The sequence below is a fragment of the Phalacrocorax carbo genome, chromosome 5, assembly GCF_963921805.1.
Source record: "Phalacrocorax carbo chromosome 5, bPhaCar2.1, whole genome shotgun sequence".
Classification (NCBI taxonomy): domain Eukaryota; kingdom Metazoa; phylum Chordata; class Aves; order Suliformes; family Phalacrocoracidae; genus Phalacrocorax; species Phalacrocorax carbo.
In genome coordinates, this window is record NC_087517.1 from 50,429,680 (window position 1) to 50,446,613 (window position 16,934).

At 36.6% G+C, this 16,934-nt stretch overlaps 1 protein-coding gene across 2 annotated transcripts; it reads right to left on the reverse strand.

Annotated features, from left to right (window-relative positions):
- Positions 1 to 7,674: 7,674 nt before the first annotated feature.
- On the reverse strand, positions 7,675 to 16,464 carry GAL (galanin and GMAP prepropeptide). 2 transcript variants are annotated; one of them, XM_064452364.1, is made up of 7 exons: positions 16,238 to 16,464; positions 15,968 to 16,048; positions 15,216 to 15,270; positions 14,187 to 14,258; positions 13,709 to 13,795; positions 10,380 to 10,457; positions 7,675 to 7,998 (listed from the first exon to the last, which is right to left on the reverse strand). In XM_064452364.1, the coding sequence occupies exons 2-7, from the start codon at positions 16,046 to 16,048 to the stop codon at positions 7,946 to 7,948; spliced, it is 426 nt and encodes a 141-aa protein (XP_064308434.1). In that variant the 5' UTR covers positions 16,238 to 16,464; the 3' UTR covers positions 7,675 to 7,945. The 2 variants fall into 2 exon arrangements, with proteins under 2 accessions (XP_064308434.1, XP_064308435.1); XM_064452365.1 differs by lacking the exon at positions 14,187 to 14,258 and having other exon boundaries at positions 16,238 to 16,457.
- Between the last annotated feature and the right edge of the window lie 470 nt (positions 16,465 to 16,934).

Consider the following 16,934-nt stretch of genomic DNA (forward strand, 5'->3'; position numbering starts at 1 on the left):
TGTTTGCTCATGTTGAGCTTTCTTTCAACCAGGACCCCCAGGTCCCTTTCCACAGAGCTTGGAAAAAGAGCTATTTACCACCACCTTTGGGTGCGGCCTGTCAGCCAGTTCCCCACCCACTGCACAGACCACTTGTCTAGGCCATAATGCATTAATTTCTCCAGGAGGAGACTGGGGGGGGCCTTATCAAAGGCCTTGGAGAATTTATAGTAGGTATAAATGTACTTAGACCCTGCATTTCCCTCTGATATTCAGCACACAGTGTTTTATTAGTTGTTTTCTCTTCCTTATTTCTAAAGGCACTAGGTAGTTACAATTCTAGGTAAAGTAGACATTTGTATTGATTTAAACCTGTTCTGTTTAACATGCTTGAACTTTTTCATGTAGAGCACTATTACCACCTTGTGGCCATTTAGGCCATCTATTATTACATTCAGAACAGGACTTGCATGTACTGCAGTCTTCTACATTGGCAGCCTTCTCTGCTTTATAGTTGTCCTTTGGTTTCACCTGGATGCAAAAAAATTAGAGAACTAAAGCATTAAGAATGAAAAATGCTAACATGTTCCGTGTATTATTTTAAAATGAAACCCATTTCTTTAAAAGAGAGAAAAAAACCCTTATGAATCTTGATCCTGCAAATACTTGAACCTTTTCTTCTGGAAACCCTTATCATGTTTCCCTCAAAGTTTAGCAAGTTGTGGTTGTTTATCTTTGGGAAAGGATTCCAAAAGGGTAGTGAAAGAGGGTGTAGTAACTGTCTTGAAACGTACAATTCTAAGCATTACAGTGCCAAAGTCTTATAATCTGTCAGAGGAAATTTAGGTGATCATAAACTCCATCCAGCCAAGCCTCTGTCATGTTTCAGCTGCGGGCACCCATGCACTGCCACAGCATATGCACACTTGACTGACTGTATTTGCCAGTGCAGGGTGTTTTGTATTGTGTAAGCAAAAGATATGGCCCATGTTACGTATGGGCTCAGAGCCTATAATTGCAGTGTTGTATTTACCTTGACATTTTGCTAGCAGATTTTTGGCCTTGAGATGTTGGTGAGATCATTTTATTTTCTGGCTAACATCACATTTGTGCTTAGATGTATGTAAACCAATAGTAGCTAAGACCACTTTTTGATAGCACAAGTTAGTAGCGTTCTCCAGGCTGTCACCTATAAAGGCTCAGATTTAAAAATGTTTTTGGCATCCTAAGATTCAGATTAGTATCAAGTTATATTTATAAGGGCACACAAGTTCTTGCTTTAACCATGGTTCAGATTGCATATAAATAATTAAATTTTAAAATTTGTTCAACCTGACCTCCTTACACACTCCCATAAATCCAGTCAAGTGTGTTTCTGCATCTCAAAATAAATTAATGCCTCCAAATAACCTGTCCTCAAATAACTTTTGAAAATAGGGGATTAGAATCTTTCATTGCTTTGATTCTTCTGAAAAATATATCATCTCAAATCTGTTCACAGATATGATTCCACTCTGAATTCTCAAAAGGTGGTGTGGTAAAAAGCATCCTTTCTATCTGGCTGAGCAAAGAGTAATGCATATACATAATAGCTACTACAGATCATAGAAGGAAAAAAAGCGTTCATCTGCTTCCCTTTACCCAGCTCAGACTATCTGGCTTGTCAACATTGTCACAAATATGAATTATGGGTAATTACTGTGTTTTACGCTAATAAATAGCTAAAGTGGGGAGAAGAATACCAAAATAATGATTAACACAACAAAACAATTATGGTTAATCAAACTGAGTTTTGGACACAGATGTTTGAGGGCTGTGATGAGAGATAAAACACTGTCTATAATGTCCACTGAAAAAAGAATTCAAACAAAAAGGGACCAAAAGGCAAAGAAAAATGTAAATTTTTTTTAAAGAAAGTTTTATGTAGTTTGAACTACATAAAATAAATCAAGATTTCACAGATGTGGGGACCTTTCTAAGAAATACACAGACACAGTATCATTTCTTTAAGGGCTAGAATCAGTAGATGGTCCTGAAAGCCCAAAGTGACAGAGGATTTAATGAACAAGGTACTTTGCAGCAAGTGGGGAGGAGAAGTATTTTTTATGGAATGAGGGTAACTAGAGCTTTTATTTCTGAATTTATATTCAGTATAAGATCTGAGATTTATTTTTTTTATACTGTTGCTCCACTGGATAAGTTCAGATCTTAACTGACATAAATAAACCTGTTTTCAAGGTTATCAGTACCTCTATACTGAGTTTCATAGGTCAGGATTTGACCTTCATATGTCTTTGAAGGGCTGTATTTTTAAACAGTGACTGAGTAGGCAACCAGCATGAAAGCCAAGCAGACATAATTTGCAAAACTGTGTTTTGAAAAGCAGTGCAAAAATGTAACACTTTTCTGTAAGAACATGGTTATTTTTCCTGTCTGCTCCAACTGGTTGTCTAAGTCTTAGGGCCTGGGTTCATTCTGCTTGATTTGAAGAAGCAAATCAAAATGCCTAATATAAAATGCTATTCTGGATTGGAGCCAGAGCTCACTCTCTAGCAGAGAGCAGAAGGTCATTCATATCTTCACTTAGCAGAACTGCCCTCTTTAGTTCAAGTGCCTAAAGCTCCTGTGAAGAGTCCTAAAAGAAGTTATTCAGTATAAATGTCCCCAGACTTGCAGAAGAGGTGCATAAAATTCTCATGCAATCTTTGGAGACTACTTTGAATAGGGTTTTAATAGCTGCAGAGAACAATAGATGTGAAAACCACCAGAAAGCTAATGATTTCTAAATTTACTATCTTTCAGATTAGGAGTTCAAGAGGAATAGGACAACTCTATAAAACTGCAGAAAGAGCTTAAGGAAGCAGTGTGTGATTCCCCTACACTGACGTCTGAATAACTAGTAAGCAAAGAATACTCATTCTATGAATATGACATAGGAACTTACACTGACATAGATGATCGGAGCCTCATTTTTAAATCTTGTCAAGAAATACCACCTTTAACATTGATAAATGTGAAAAATAGCCATAGCATTCATAAATCAGATCAATTATTTTCTGATAGAATGATTTGTAATGGGATAGAATAATTTCAAGGAAACATATGACCTTATAAACATTCAGAAGGCAAAATTATAGAAGCAATCCATTCTGAATTAATTGTTTGTAAGTGATAAATAGTCAATATTTGTATTAGAAACTGTACCAAATGCAAAAAAAAAAAAAAATCAAACCAAAAACCAACTTTGCAAACTGAATGGTAACATTTTGTCCTGATTTGAGATAGATTGTATTTTGGAATTTCCCCTCAGACAGACATTCCGTATGAGGCTTATATCTGCCAGCGCTCAGAAAGGCTGTATGATTCATATGTACTTAATTAGTGGAAAATCTGTGGGGATCAATTCCATTAGAAATAATACCACAGACGATGGAACATACATTAATTGAATCTGAAGGGAATTTGATCAATATTTGGGAATAATGTAGTGCTTTACAAGCAAGCAGATAAAATAATTCACATCTGTAGCTCAGCTCTGGCTTTTTAAAGCTCATTTCTGGGAGGTGCTGAGTGTTGCACATGAATTGACGAGTACCCTATACTATGAAGTGTTAAAAACCTTATCAACAGACATTTGTATAACCAACTACTGAATCTGAGTAGTAAAGCGATCTGTGAGTTACTTTTCTATGGTTGGTCCATGTCATGCTGTCCTCACAAAATTAACTATCAGAATTATTATTTGCATTTATTTAAAACCAAATGAGAGAACAGAAAATAGCGACAGAAGTACTGCACTCTGTTAATGTACTTTGTTAATTGGAGAAAAATAATTTGTTCTGCTAATAACACTCAGCTGTAAACTTTTGTTTAATCCTCATATCTGCCTTAGACATATCATGAGGTAGTTTATATCCTGGATAAATTACAAAATATTTCCTGGTGTCCATTTCTAACTTGTTGCTTTTTTGTATCACGTATTCTGAAATAATGTAAAAATACTTCCATCGCTTTTTCTGTGAGTTATTAATGTGTTGGTTCACATACTATCACATACCAAATCTCCTCATCTTGTTTGAAAGGCAAAAGAAATTGTCAGAATCTTTTGTAAACTAGCTCACACCAAGCTTCTCTGTTATCTTAGGACGCTCTAGGCAGGCAAAAAGGGCTGTAGTTTGGCTTTAACTATGGTAACATTAAACTTGAAAGCAGGATTATGTCAACCCCAGTATCAAGTCCCCTCAAATATCCTCAGTGTTCTGAGTCCCATCTGATTTTTCTGTGCTATTTTTGCAGTCTGACCTTTACATAAGTAGACAGGTGGGAAACGCATGTATCCTGTCAGCTGCCTAATGACTTCCTAATCTGAATAGACTGGTTTATGTCAGCTGTGCCACCAGAAATTCCCTCTTTTATGCTGAACTGATCTGCATTTAAACAAGTCTCAATGAGACTACGTGACAGGTGAAGCACTGTATAAAATGATACCTTTTTAGTTATAGGTAGTATTAATTACTGCAGAATTTTTAGCCAAAACTGTAATTTCCAAGTTTCCTTCGTAAACTGGCATCAGATGCTGTGCAGATGAAGAAGCCCTGTTTAATTAATCCCTGAAATATGGATCAAGTTCTAAGGGCCATTTTATAGCTTGGTGCACACATGTCCAAAATGTGTTCAAAGAAACAATTTAAGTAGAGGTTTTGAGGTAATGGTTTCATTTGGACCTTGAAGGACTTTTTTTCCATGAATATGACTGTTTCATTTCAGAATCTATGGCCTCCACAACATCCTGTGCCTGTCAGTGCCACAATTTCATCATGAGATGTATGGAAAAGGACTTGTTTTTCTGGGGGTGGGGTTTAAAAATATTACTTGTATTACTTGATCATTTTATCAGGTAATCATTAAATGCTGGGTTGCAAGAGTGTATTTGCTAAGCACTTTTACCACAACATTTAAGACTCTCTTCTCTCTCCTTACTAGTCTCTTTCTCTAGCTAAAGTTACAATCTATTTAGTCTCTCTGTACATAAAAGTTGTTCCCCATTGCTGAAGATATTAATCTATAGCTTTTCTGTTTCTACAGTGCTTTTTTTGCAATAAGCTGACCAGAACTGCACCTGGTGTCAAAGTTGGGAATGGTGATATGATGATGTTTTCTGGTTTAGTTTTGGCTACTTTCATTACAATTCCTAACATTCCATCTGCCTTTCTAACTGCTGCTGAGGTTTAAAATTACATTTTTAGTGGACTGTGTACAATGAGTCTAAGCTATTCTTCTGGAGATAATTTAGACCCTCATTATCTGTATGCAAAATTAGGGTTGCTTTTCTCTGTGTGTATTACTTTGCTTGCATCAGTATTTAATTTCATCTGCCACTTTATGTCCAGTCATTCAGCATCATGCAAGCCTTCTGTTCCTTGTCAGAGTTAAATTTGCATGCTGGGTAATTTCTTACCACTGGTAAATATTACAACAAAGTTTTACAAATTTTTTTAGGCTTTGGTTTCTGTCTTTAGTGCAGATATGTGTTTGATCTAATCCTACACAAAACTGGGATACAATGTATGGAAATGAGTCAATAAATAAATAAAATGAGGAGGAAATGGTCAGGGATTTTCTTTTATTATTTTCTACTGCAACTTGTCACATCTTTTTATTGTCTCTTTGCCCTGTTGAAACTAATTGCTTTCAAATTGTGCTTTAAAGGCCATCTTTTATAAGATGTATGTCTGAAAGGCTGATTCTGGAGATGTCATTCCAAATATTTGCAGAATTTAAGTCTGAGGTGTAGTGATGTAAGACATGCTTTAAATAAAATAAGAATGTTAATCAAATAATAAAGTTACTGAAATTGATCCAGAAGATTGCACCTTTATTGGGTTTGGTGGCAGGTTTTTTTTTTCCCCTTTGTTTTTGCAAAGATAAGAGCTGTAGCGGGTAAAGAAAATTTTACCTCTCTCTGTCTTTTGGTATATTACCAGTATATCTTTTAAAGCAGTAATTAGTAAGTGAAAGTATGTGGACTGCTTTTTGGTAATCAGATTATAATGATCCTTTGTTGTTTTTTATAATATATGCATGTAGCAGTGTAGCACAATGAGTAAGAACTTGTGGGCCTCCCTGCTTAGACAGTGATGTAAATGTTCCAAGGAACTTGATCCTACCGGTCTTTCAGTATTTCAAATAATCTCAAATTTCAGAATTTCAAATAAATATTCTAAAAGACCATTCCAGTTTCAGTGAGCTGACAGTATGCTAATTTGATTTAAGTAATAACTGTTTCCTAATTTTAAACTCAATTTCTTATCCTATTTCAAAAGAAAAGAAGTTCATTGCTAAGATTATGATCTTTTTATTTGATCATAGATTCAGCTGCTTTGTCATAGAAAGATGGCTTGTTATTGAATTCTGCAGATGGATACTGGTTCTTAGCAGTCAATGACCTGAAGTCCATGGAAGTCAATGAAAAGAATGCCTCTTGATTTTAGTGAGCTCTGCTTCAAGTTTATGAAGGGAAATGTGGACATTACTAGTGAAAAGGAAAGTTTGGAATTACTGAACTATACTAATGTACAGAAGTTAAATTTCACTTTATTCTTTTTTCACATTTTTGGAAGCCCATAAATTTACCAAATAACATTGAACTAGCAGCATGTATACTAGCAGTGTATATATTATTACTTTTTAAAAACAAAACAAAACCAAAAACCCAGTAAAACATTGTCTGAAGGGCTTGCTCAAAAGCTTGTTGGATCTGATAAAAAGTGTACTTTGTACACTTTGGAAAGTGAACATGAGCCATTAGATAAGAGGCTGAGTGATTATCAGGAACAGCACAGGCTGACTGACAAGGTGAGATAATCTTGTGGGTTCTTATTAGAGACTAGTGGCTTAGCATCTAGAATGGATTCTGCTGTGCTAAAAGTGAAAAACAGATATTATAATATGGTCTGCAAAACATCTGTCAGTCTGTGCACTCTAGTGGATAGCATTTTGGAAGGGTGATATTTCATCACACTATGCAGAGTGAAAGCCATCCGTATGTGAAAAACCTTTCTGAGATTCTGTATCCTCTCAAACCTTTCTCCATTCTTGATATGACATTTATTGTGTGTAGGCCTGGCATTCTGGCCCCAGTACATCACAGCTCTTTTGTAGGGATTAAGCATGTATTCAAGTGCTTTGCAGGACTCAGGCTAAAGCATCTCATAAAATATTTTTTCCTTTTGGAGTGGACAGGAGAGTTTCTTCATTAAAGAATACAAATCCAGTATTCTTGACGACGTAGGAGTAGGAATCCTACACATAAAATTTTTGTAAACCTATTACCTGTACAGAACAGTTAAATTTGTATTGTGTGAATGTATGCTGTAATCGATGGGCAAATAATGTGAAATTTAAAATGAACACAAGTTTATTTCACATCTATGAAACTATGAACAGGAAGTTAGGCTTCCATGAAGTGTAGAAATACAGACAGCTCCGTAACCTAAAAAGACTCAGTATGGCAGCACTTTGAAGTCACTGTTCTTCTTTTTCTCAGTTAGCTAAAGTACCCAGTATGTAGCATTTATGTTTTATTTTACCATAATTTTGCAGAGTATAGATGCAGTGTAATCTTACAATTTAACCTGGGCTTTGTATATGATGTATTGTGTGCTGGTATGTATTTAATTTTAAAATGAAACAATGTAGTTGCTCTTTATTTTTATTTTATCTTTTACCTACAGAAAAATTTTACCAAGGCAAAATTTTACACCATAACATCACAGGAGAGGAAAAAAAAAAAGGCAAAAAAAACCCCATCAAACAAACAAACAAACAAAAAACAACAGAGGGCAGAATGCTGTTTACCATTTATCAGACTAATGCAAACAATACTTCTGATCTTCAGCTCATTTGGATCTTTTGTTTAGAATTCAATCTAAATCTACACTACAACAAAATAAAAATGCATTCTTCTTCAAGACTGGTTTGTTTCCTCTGGTGAAGGTAGTTTGTCAAGTGCTCCCACCTCTGCAAAAAGGAAAAAAAAAAACAAAAAACAAAAACAAAACTAAGAGAATTGAGGCATATGTATGTGTGCACATTAATCTTAACAATTAAATAATGAAATTCAATTATAGTAGTATACATTTTAATATTTTTCTTCTTTCAACTATCAGAGTCAAATCCTTGAACTTTTAATATTTTAATTTATAAACTATTAGGTTTTTCTTTTGAATATTAATAATATCTTCCTGCTATAACTTCACCTTTTTAGAAACAGCAATGATCGAATGACAATGAAATTAGATAAATTTTGTTATGTCAATTGATATTGTTGGAATCCAGCATCTCAAAAGTTTTCATATTACCCAGTTATGGTTGTCATCCTACAGCCTGGTCCATATGGAAAGCCTTTAAAGCTGGAGGGAGCAATTTTGAAGAGGAAAAAGCTGAGGGCCGCTTTTAGTTATCACCAAGGTACTTCTTAGCAGTTAAAGTATTCACTTTATCTTGCAGGTTGAAATGTGTGTCTAATCTGAATAGCCATTCCCTGAATCTGAAACCCCTGAGTGGGAGTTTTCACCCTCCACCCCAAAGGAACATATCTAAGCCAATATATTTAATGTGGTAAAGTTTCATTTGAGCAAAAATGTTCAAGTGTGTCTACCATAAAGTAAGTTTTTCACCTCCTAAATCTACAGTTCCGATTTTGTATAAGAGTTTGTACTAGGTCTTGCCAACAAATATTGTTAAGGAATAATATTATAACATTCTGTCTCTTTTGAAACCTGGGAATACGAGAACTATCTCAGGGAAAAGCCATGTTATATGATCTGGAGATTCCTTTTTTTATGAGGACAGATACCTTCTTTTCTGAATAAAAGCAGCTGTTTTTCATCACTATCCTAAACAAGGAATTGTTACTTAGAGTTACAATACAGCCTTTTTTGCTCATTTGTCCCAAGGAATGAGTAATTTGTATTTCTAGGAGATGCATTTTGTTTTCTTGCCCAACTTAGCAGCTCTTAGCCTACTCATCAGAGACTGCATGCTTGAGCTCAATATGTTTCACACCCTTTCTGTTTTGTCCAGTTGTTGGTTTTACTTCCTAGGCTCACAGAGGGGGGTAAAGGAGCATTTAGGGGTCCTTCTTCTTCACAGTGGCACAACAAATAAGCTACTACTTTGTCCACAGTAAATATACATGCTAATAATCTACTTTAAATATATGTTTACATTATCTCAGGCCCTTAGTACTAACCATAAAGAGTTTTTCTTTCAAATGCAAAGCTGATTCAATAAACACTGGGTTGCTATTTTAAGAGGTAAGAATTATTTCACTTGGGTGGATGTAAATCATTTACAAAATGATGCCAAAGAGATCTAGAACTGTGTTTCCAGATATGCAGAAAACAAACAGATCTCTTGAAAGTTTTTTAATAATGAAATTAAAATACAAATGTAACACGCAGTTCTTTGTTACTATTCCACAGCATACACTTGCCACAAAATTGTTTATAATTTTTTTGTACACAAAGGTAAGAATATAGAAATTAGGGATTTATTGAATTGTCTGCTTTCTAAGACAGAGATTTCCTCAAACATCTGCAGTAAAAATAACTTTTTATTTGTTGTTTTTTTGGGAAGTATATATTATGTTTTTGAACATTTTGTAGCCAGTTTTCAAAGGGCCGAAGAAGTTTTTAGAAGCTCAGAATTGTGGGTTTTTTTTATAAAAGCAAAACTAATGAAAACTCAGAAGCAGCCAGATTTCTTCTTCACCTAATGTTGTAATAAAGTTGCCATTCTTATAGAATCAGCTGTAAGCTCAGTTTTACAATTCTTGTCACAATTTTGAGACTCCACAGAGTTTTTACTAGCAGCATTTTGAGCTGTTTTCCATATTCAGCTTAGTGTTGTTGCAATTTTATGATGTGAGTTTATTGTCAAATACATGCAGAAGGGAGATGTATTTCTTTTGTCACTAAAATAGAAACTGGCGTTAAACTGAGGTCTGACTTAATTTGTTATTGAATTGTTTCATACCAACTCCCATGTAATCAGGCTGTATTTAGTTTGTTTTCAACTCTCCTAAAAGCCTGGTCCATACAATTTTAGTTGTGGCTGTTGTTATTTTCACAGTAACCAGAGTAATCAAATGTTATTAGAACCCTGCTATGTTAGATATACATTGACCTGCAGTTTGGCAGGACTACTGTTACTCTCTGAATCAGGGCTATTCCTAAGTGCACTAACACGGAATTGACAGTTCCTCCCCACAACCAGAGATGCTGTTCAAAGTCTTGCACACTCAAATCTGTAGTAGATTTGTACATTCAAGGCAAGCCCTGGCTTCTTAGTAAATTTCACAGAAGAAAGTGTGAAAGATTAAAAAGGTATTCACTTACCTTTAAGATGCAAATAAGTCAAAAATTCAATTACTGTGCGCAGAATGTTTTCATCAGCCAGTGGTCTTCCAAGATTCCCTATAAAACAAGTTGGTTGTTACTTAGTGCTGACATGGTATAGATCTATTGTATGTGACATTGTGGCTAGGTTTATGAATACGCCTGCTGCGGCGGGGGTGGGGGGAGCTATCTGAAATTTTTTTTTCCTTGTAGTCCTTAATGGAAAATCTCATTTCATAGAAGAGCAGAGCCACTTCAAGGTAGGTAACTGCAATTCTCAGAATCAAAATTGCCCAGCTTTGTATGTTATTGCAGCATAGGAGCTGCTCTGACACCTTAATGGTCATGGTTTTTAAGGCCTGATGAGTTCTGTTGCTGAAGAGAGTTAGCTTCTGTTCTCAACTCTCTCCTTTGTGTCCAGTAGCCTGAGATAGGAGGGAAAAGTATATTTAGCAAACAAATTCATCAGCTTTGCAAAACAGTTAGAAGTTCTTCATGTAGTCTGACTTTGTTCCTAATAAGCCACTCAAGTGATATAGAAGTTATTTGTAGCTTAAAAGCTGGACCTGGGGCTTTACTGAAAGCTCAGAAAGGTATGTTTTTGCATATGCATCTAATGCAACATACTCCTCTTTGATCTTGTGGAAACAGGCTTTTTGATGCTTTTTAAACGGCCCAATTTATCAAGCTCCCTGAGATCTTGCACTTTCAGAGGTTGAGAAGTAAGCTTTCTGTTTCTATTCACAAAAGAATAGAGCCATCTTGCTTTTTATCTACAGGATGGAGAATTGTTCTATATTAGAAAACAAATGGTAGGTAATTTCACAAAGATTTTTAGTTCTCTGCATACAGAACAGATGGGTACCAGTACCTGACTGACAGCCCATTATTACATTACTGAAAATACTGCCATTTGATGTTATTATAGGGGCTGTGCTTAATCTCAGAAAAGACTCTGAAAGACTAACTTCGCAGCAGGTGAATTTGGGGGAGTTCATCCATGATGGAAGAGAAGATTTAGGCCTCTAGTGACATACAGGCCAGAAGGCAGACTGAGCTCTATAGCACAAATAAAAAAATATTGCTGGGTACTTGTAAGTGACACAGAGGTTTCTGGTATATTAATGCAAATTTCTTAAATGCTGACTCTCTGAAAGTCTTGTCTTCCAGTCTTTGAACTGACAGAAAGATACTGTTATAACTTACATTAATACCTGTATTATTTGAAGTCTTAATTTTTATTCCCATCTAACCTGTTATTTTTGTTATAATTAATCATTATTATATTAGTAGATTATTGACCCAGATTTTATTACCAATGTGGTATTTATTGGATAATTATTTTTTCTTTGGTGACTTGAGGATATTGCACGTGTGTATTTCTATACACTTTGCTATTGACCTTAATTCTGTATAGCCAATTCTTGCAGACTCTAGTAAGGAAACAGTAATGCTCTTATAATTTAAAGATTTTTCCTAATTATGCTCAGATTTTTTTTTTTTCCTGGACCTGCTGTTATGTAACTAGCTTACAAGTTTTTCTAGGGTATCTAGAGACCTTGTGAACTTTGCAGCACCCCTTCAAGGAGAGAGAGCAGTCCTTTGCATGAATTCTTTTACAGTAATAATGTAATGCTATTTTAAGATACTTTTGTAAATAGTCACCAAAATTTAACTATAAAAAAAATTTCTTCATTTTCAATTAAAATAAGAATTCTGGCAATCTTATCAATTTTCTGTGTTCAAATCTCCTTTGGATAGGAACTTTGTAATAAACTTCAGCTTCAAAGAAAACTTCTGATGAGAGAAGAGCATCTAAAATGAGATTCGTGACAGAGGCAGTTACATAATTTTCAGATCCTATCCAGACAAGTTTGGTTGAGTTTACTTGTAATTGTGGAGGTGCAGCAGTACCTGGCAAGAGAGTTCCATAAGTCTTAAAGAACATATTCCTGTCAAGGAGCTGGTGGTATATCCACAAATGGTGACATGTTGCAGTGTGAGCTGCATTGTTAGGAAGGCTTTTGTAATCTTTCACATTGTTTTTACACCAGTGTTTGAGGAAGTAGGTTCCTCCTCCCCCCCTTTTTTTTTCTTAAGAACAAACAAACCATCAAATCAAGCAACCAGGGAAAAAAGAAACCCACCATGTAACTATGTGCCAGAACTAAACTGGCAGCCATTCTGAGAACGTCACAACTAAGAAATGTATTAATATTACTCTTCTATTGACAAAGTAGTTATGTCCATGAAATTGTAAATAAGCACATTGCCTTATTTATTAACTTACTTAGTGTTAGCTATGTTTGCATTGTGCTGGGTGGATTTACAATAGCCTGCGAGAACTCTGGGGCTGGGAGGTTGCCTTCCCCCATCAGTGCAGCGACGAACACAATATTCCTCAAGTAAGTACTGTTTTCTTTGGTTGCAGTGAAGAACAGATCACTTTGACAGTCCAAAGATGAGATTCATTCCAGCTTATTTGAGATGTCTGCAGGAGATTTAGTTTCTCCTCAGGAGAAAGGAACAGGTTTTTCTAGAAGTTTCTACATGTTATCCTGAAGTAGGTGTTCAGAATAAATCCTGAAAGTGCCAGCTTCATTTCATAAAGGAACTCTAGACATATATTGTCGACACCCAGCTTTGGATGATGAATCCAGAGCAAGGCTGCATCCTTTTCATTGCCATTTACAATGTTCTGGTGTGTGCAACCTCAAAACCATAAGTTGACTTGATTTCAGTTTTGACCAGGTTCTCTACCTGTTAATGAAGATAATCCATCTGGCTTAAATACAGGGAATATTGTGAGACTCAACATGAATTTTTTTTTTTTTTTTGGATAGTTACGATTCTTACAACATAGACCGTGCCATACTGTTCTGAGGCCTGGCTTCAGCTCTGGAGTGGTAAAATAAAAAAAAATTGCCAGTTACTATATCTTTCCATACTGAAAGGTTCCTTTATGGGCTCACTTCTTTGCTGAAAAAAGTAAACTCTTAAGTGTCTAGGGTGACATTTGAAAAGCTTATTTGAACATATGAAAAGAAAAAAAAACTAGGCTGTTTCAAAGCAATATGATCTATTATACTTTAAAAGCAGCATAAGTATGGTACTTTTCCCTAGCCTCCAAGTTGTTTTAGACTGTGACTGTGTACAAAGAGCGCACTGAACAGCCAAATTTCATTTTTCTTCCTTTCATATGTTTATTAGGATTTTTGTTAAAGTACAGAACAGCCTTGTATCTAGGTCATTAGTTAACTCAATAACAGTAAATAAGTTACTGAACATAAAAACCAAATCAACAATACTTTCTTTCAGAATTTCATTACCTGCTTCAATATCCTCATCAGGCTGTATTTCACGTTTACCAGTGAAACCATGTTTGTCATTGAAAGACCTGTGGTTATCTACTGCATCTGATAAATAAATTAAAAATCAGAGGAGTTAATTGACTTAATGATAACCTTTGCTATATTGGTTACTTTTCATGGATTTCAAAGAAAATATCACAATGGGCACTTTTGACGTACAAAATGACAAAGCAGCAATTAATGTGTCACTAAATAAAATAACCTTTCTTCTGAATTTGTGCTTATGATATCATTTACAGACCCAGTCCTGTACTTTATGAAAGTGTTACTGAATTCAGAGGAAGTTGTAAAGGTGATGTAAGTTTGTATGCTCATGTGTCATTTGGGAAGTTGGTTTTGCTACTTGTTCCTCTGTTTTTAGAAAATGTTGCTGATGAGTTTGCTTAAAAGAAAACTGCAGGTAGTTTTGGAAGGTTATTCATGTAAACTATCTTACATGCCCCTGGTGCCTCTTCTCTCCCCCTTGCAATGGACATTTCCTTTATCAGTAAAAGCTGATCAATACGACCTGCAACAAAGGATGATTCCTATTATCCAGTCTTAGATAAATGGCACTTTGACAAGTACATTTCCCCACAGTATCTGCCAATTTGGTTAGATCTGCTTTGGGGAAAATATACTTCCAGACATTTACAGAACCAGCTAATATGTTTAAGACGCATTAGTCTTTTTTTTACGTGTTCTTAAAGTTAGTTAAAAAGAATGAAGAAAGTCACAGTAAGTATCTGTAGTATTTGTCATGTATTACTGAGGCTGAAAATATAGAAACGTTGATAATGAGTGTTTTTACATGAACAAGATATAATGGTAAAACGACAGATATTTGAGTCAGCTTAGCTCTGCATTTGTAATTCTCCATCTTTGTAAATGGATGTGTTCCTGTTTAAGATATAGGAACATGTATCTTGTTTATACATTAAATATTTTTTCATATAGTGAACTGTTACTATTTACAGTCACGAGTTTGCATGTTATTGTTTTAATTTGTTTTGCTTTAATTGAAAAAATAATATAATGAAGACAGTTAGTGAAGCCATTTTCAAATAGATTTAAAGGTGAAAGCTGAAATACATTGAGAAGTGCTAAAATGACATTTTGTCATTCTTCCTTTGACATCTAAGATGTTATAAGATTTTGTAACACTTGCGGGGGGAGTAATTTTCATATTAAAATTGCAGTTCAGAAGCACAAAGAGTGACCAGATACGCTTCTGGATATGAAACATCACAACACAATTCTGATTTAGAAAAGAACAGTTATTGTCTAAGACAACTCAATTCTATGATAAGCATGTAACAAATATTTAAAGAAGTATTATCCCAAATTAGTTTTTTCAGTCTTGCAGGTTTAGACAAAATTACTGTATTCACCAGAAAAGTGAGTAGCACACTACAGCAAACTGGTTTACAAGAAAAAACAAACCTGCTGTATTTTGAAATAATGCAAAAAAGAGTGCTTGACTTACGTGGCCCAAGCAGGTAACCAGCACTATTCAAAGTCCAGCCCCTTTTTTCTTTTGCCTTAAAAAAAATAAATGCAAGTACGTTATTGCATGATCTACACAGTGCTTCCTGAAGACAAAGCAAACAACACGCAAATGGACATTCTCTTGGCAGAAACTATCTTCTGAAGGCTTGAACTCAAGAAATATTCTAAAAAATAAAAGCCATTAATATGGAAGAAAATGTTAATGGTGAACTCTTGCCCCCTCCCCATCTAAGTCAATAGTTTTGCTATTGATGTCCATGTGGTATAATGAATTCACACCATATGTGAAACTGCAAATCACACTTTGGAGGCAGAAATTTTTACTTTATACTCCATGTTTATGTGACCACCTGATAATAGTCACCTTAAAAAAAAAAACAGCAATGTTTTATTGTTTGGATTTACATGAGTCTCTTTATTAAAAAAAAAGTCCATACGTACACCACCATTTGTGTCAGATGGGACATCAACTCAATTTTGGTCTATAAACGAGATGCTCTTTTTCCCTTTAGTCATATTATTTGTTACAAGGTTGTTAGTATCAAAAAGCCCCAAATTCTTAACTAAAAACCTGTGTACTGCCCAGAATGTTTTGAGTGCTGCATCTTGTCCAACACCTATATCTAAATGCAGTGTACATCACTGCAAGGTATAGCGTTACTTGCTAGCCAAGACACAGATGCTGCTCAGCAGGCAGGCAGGGCCTCCAACAGCAAAACCAGTACTTACTGAGAAAACCAGTCCAAATGTTTCTGACAGGGTGGCACAAAGGATTAAAGACAGAAACAGGAGACCAGTGCACCTCTGCATCTGGAAAGAAACCGTGCTAGGGTAAATGCTCTGAGTTACCGCTTTGCCTGCCAGTTCCAGACCCGCCAGAGCACACGAGCATCCCCGCCGCGGGTGGGACACGGGGGTGAACCTTCTTCCCGTGGGGCAGAGCCACTGTGGCTACCGGCTTGGCACCCAAATTCCCACTGGGAGAGAGGTGGGGAGTACCTTGAGCTGGGGTGGGTCTCCCTCGCTGGAACTGGCGCTGGCGCTGGCGGCGGGGCGGTCTGTCCCGGGGCTGCCTGCAGTCCTGCCGGCGAGCGCTCACTGCATGGCCCCGGCGCACGGGTACAGAGCTGCGCACCCACCCTCCGCTCCGCCGCTCTTTATGGGCTGCAGCACCGCCGCGCCGGAGGTGAGGGGTGCCCCCCCGAGCGGGGGGGGAGCCGAGAGCCGCCCACCCCCTCCCCCTCCCCCGGGTCATTTCCCCCCCTCGCCAACCCACTGCATTAGGAAGGGCAAAAATTACAGCAATTCAGTTAGAGGTATTTGGAAGCACGAGGCAGGCTGCAGGGAGATAACAGCCTGGGCAATTACCTCCGATTACTGGCCTTGGGCAGGCTGGTGAGCGGGGAGAGGAGCTCTGCTCTGTGCAGAGCCCACGCCTGGCACCCTCCGCAGCGTCCCGAGGGCTTCCTTGGTGGTGGGGAATAAGAAGGCGTAAAGTGAATACAGATCACTTTGCAGAGACTCGGGTACAAAAGCAGAGCTAAATACAAACGTCTGTGTGAGATGCTGGCTAACAAGATTCATGGCGTTTGGGAATACTGTGGACTTCACACCCCTCCTGCTTGGCTTGCAATCCCTGGAGCTCCCCGTGGGCCAGGCCACTCGCTGTTCCTTAAAATTCTTTTAACTCATGCCC

Bases quoted from the DNA above. Each gene is read 5' to 3' on its own strand.
- GAL (XM_064452364.1), bottom strand. From the start codon at position 16,048: ATGCAGAGGTGCACTGGTCTCCTGTTTCTGTCTTTAATCCTTTGTGCC. The intron at 10,458-13,708 runs GTAATGAAATTC...CTTGTTTTATAG, and splicing joins TGATGAGGATATTGAAGCAG to GGAATCTTGGAAGACCACTG. The intron at 7,999-10,379 runs GTAAGTGAATAC...TCCTTTTTGCAG, and splicing joins GACTTATTTGCATCTTAAAG to AGGTGGGAGCACTTGACAAA.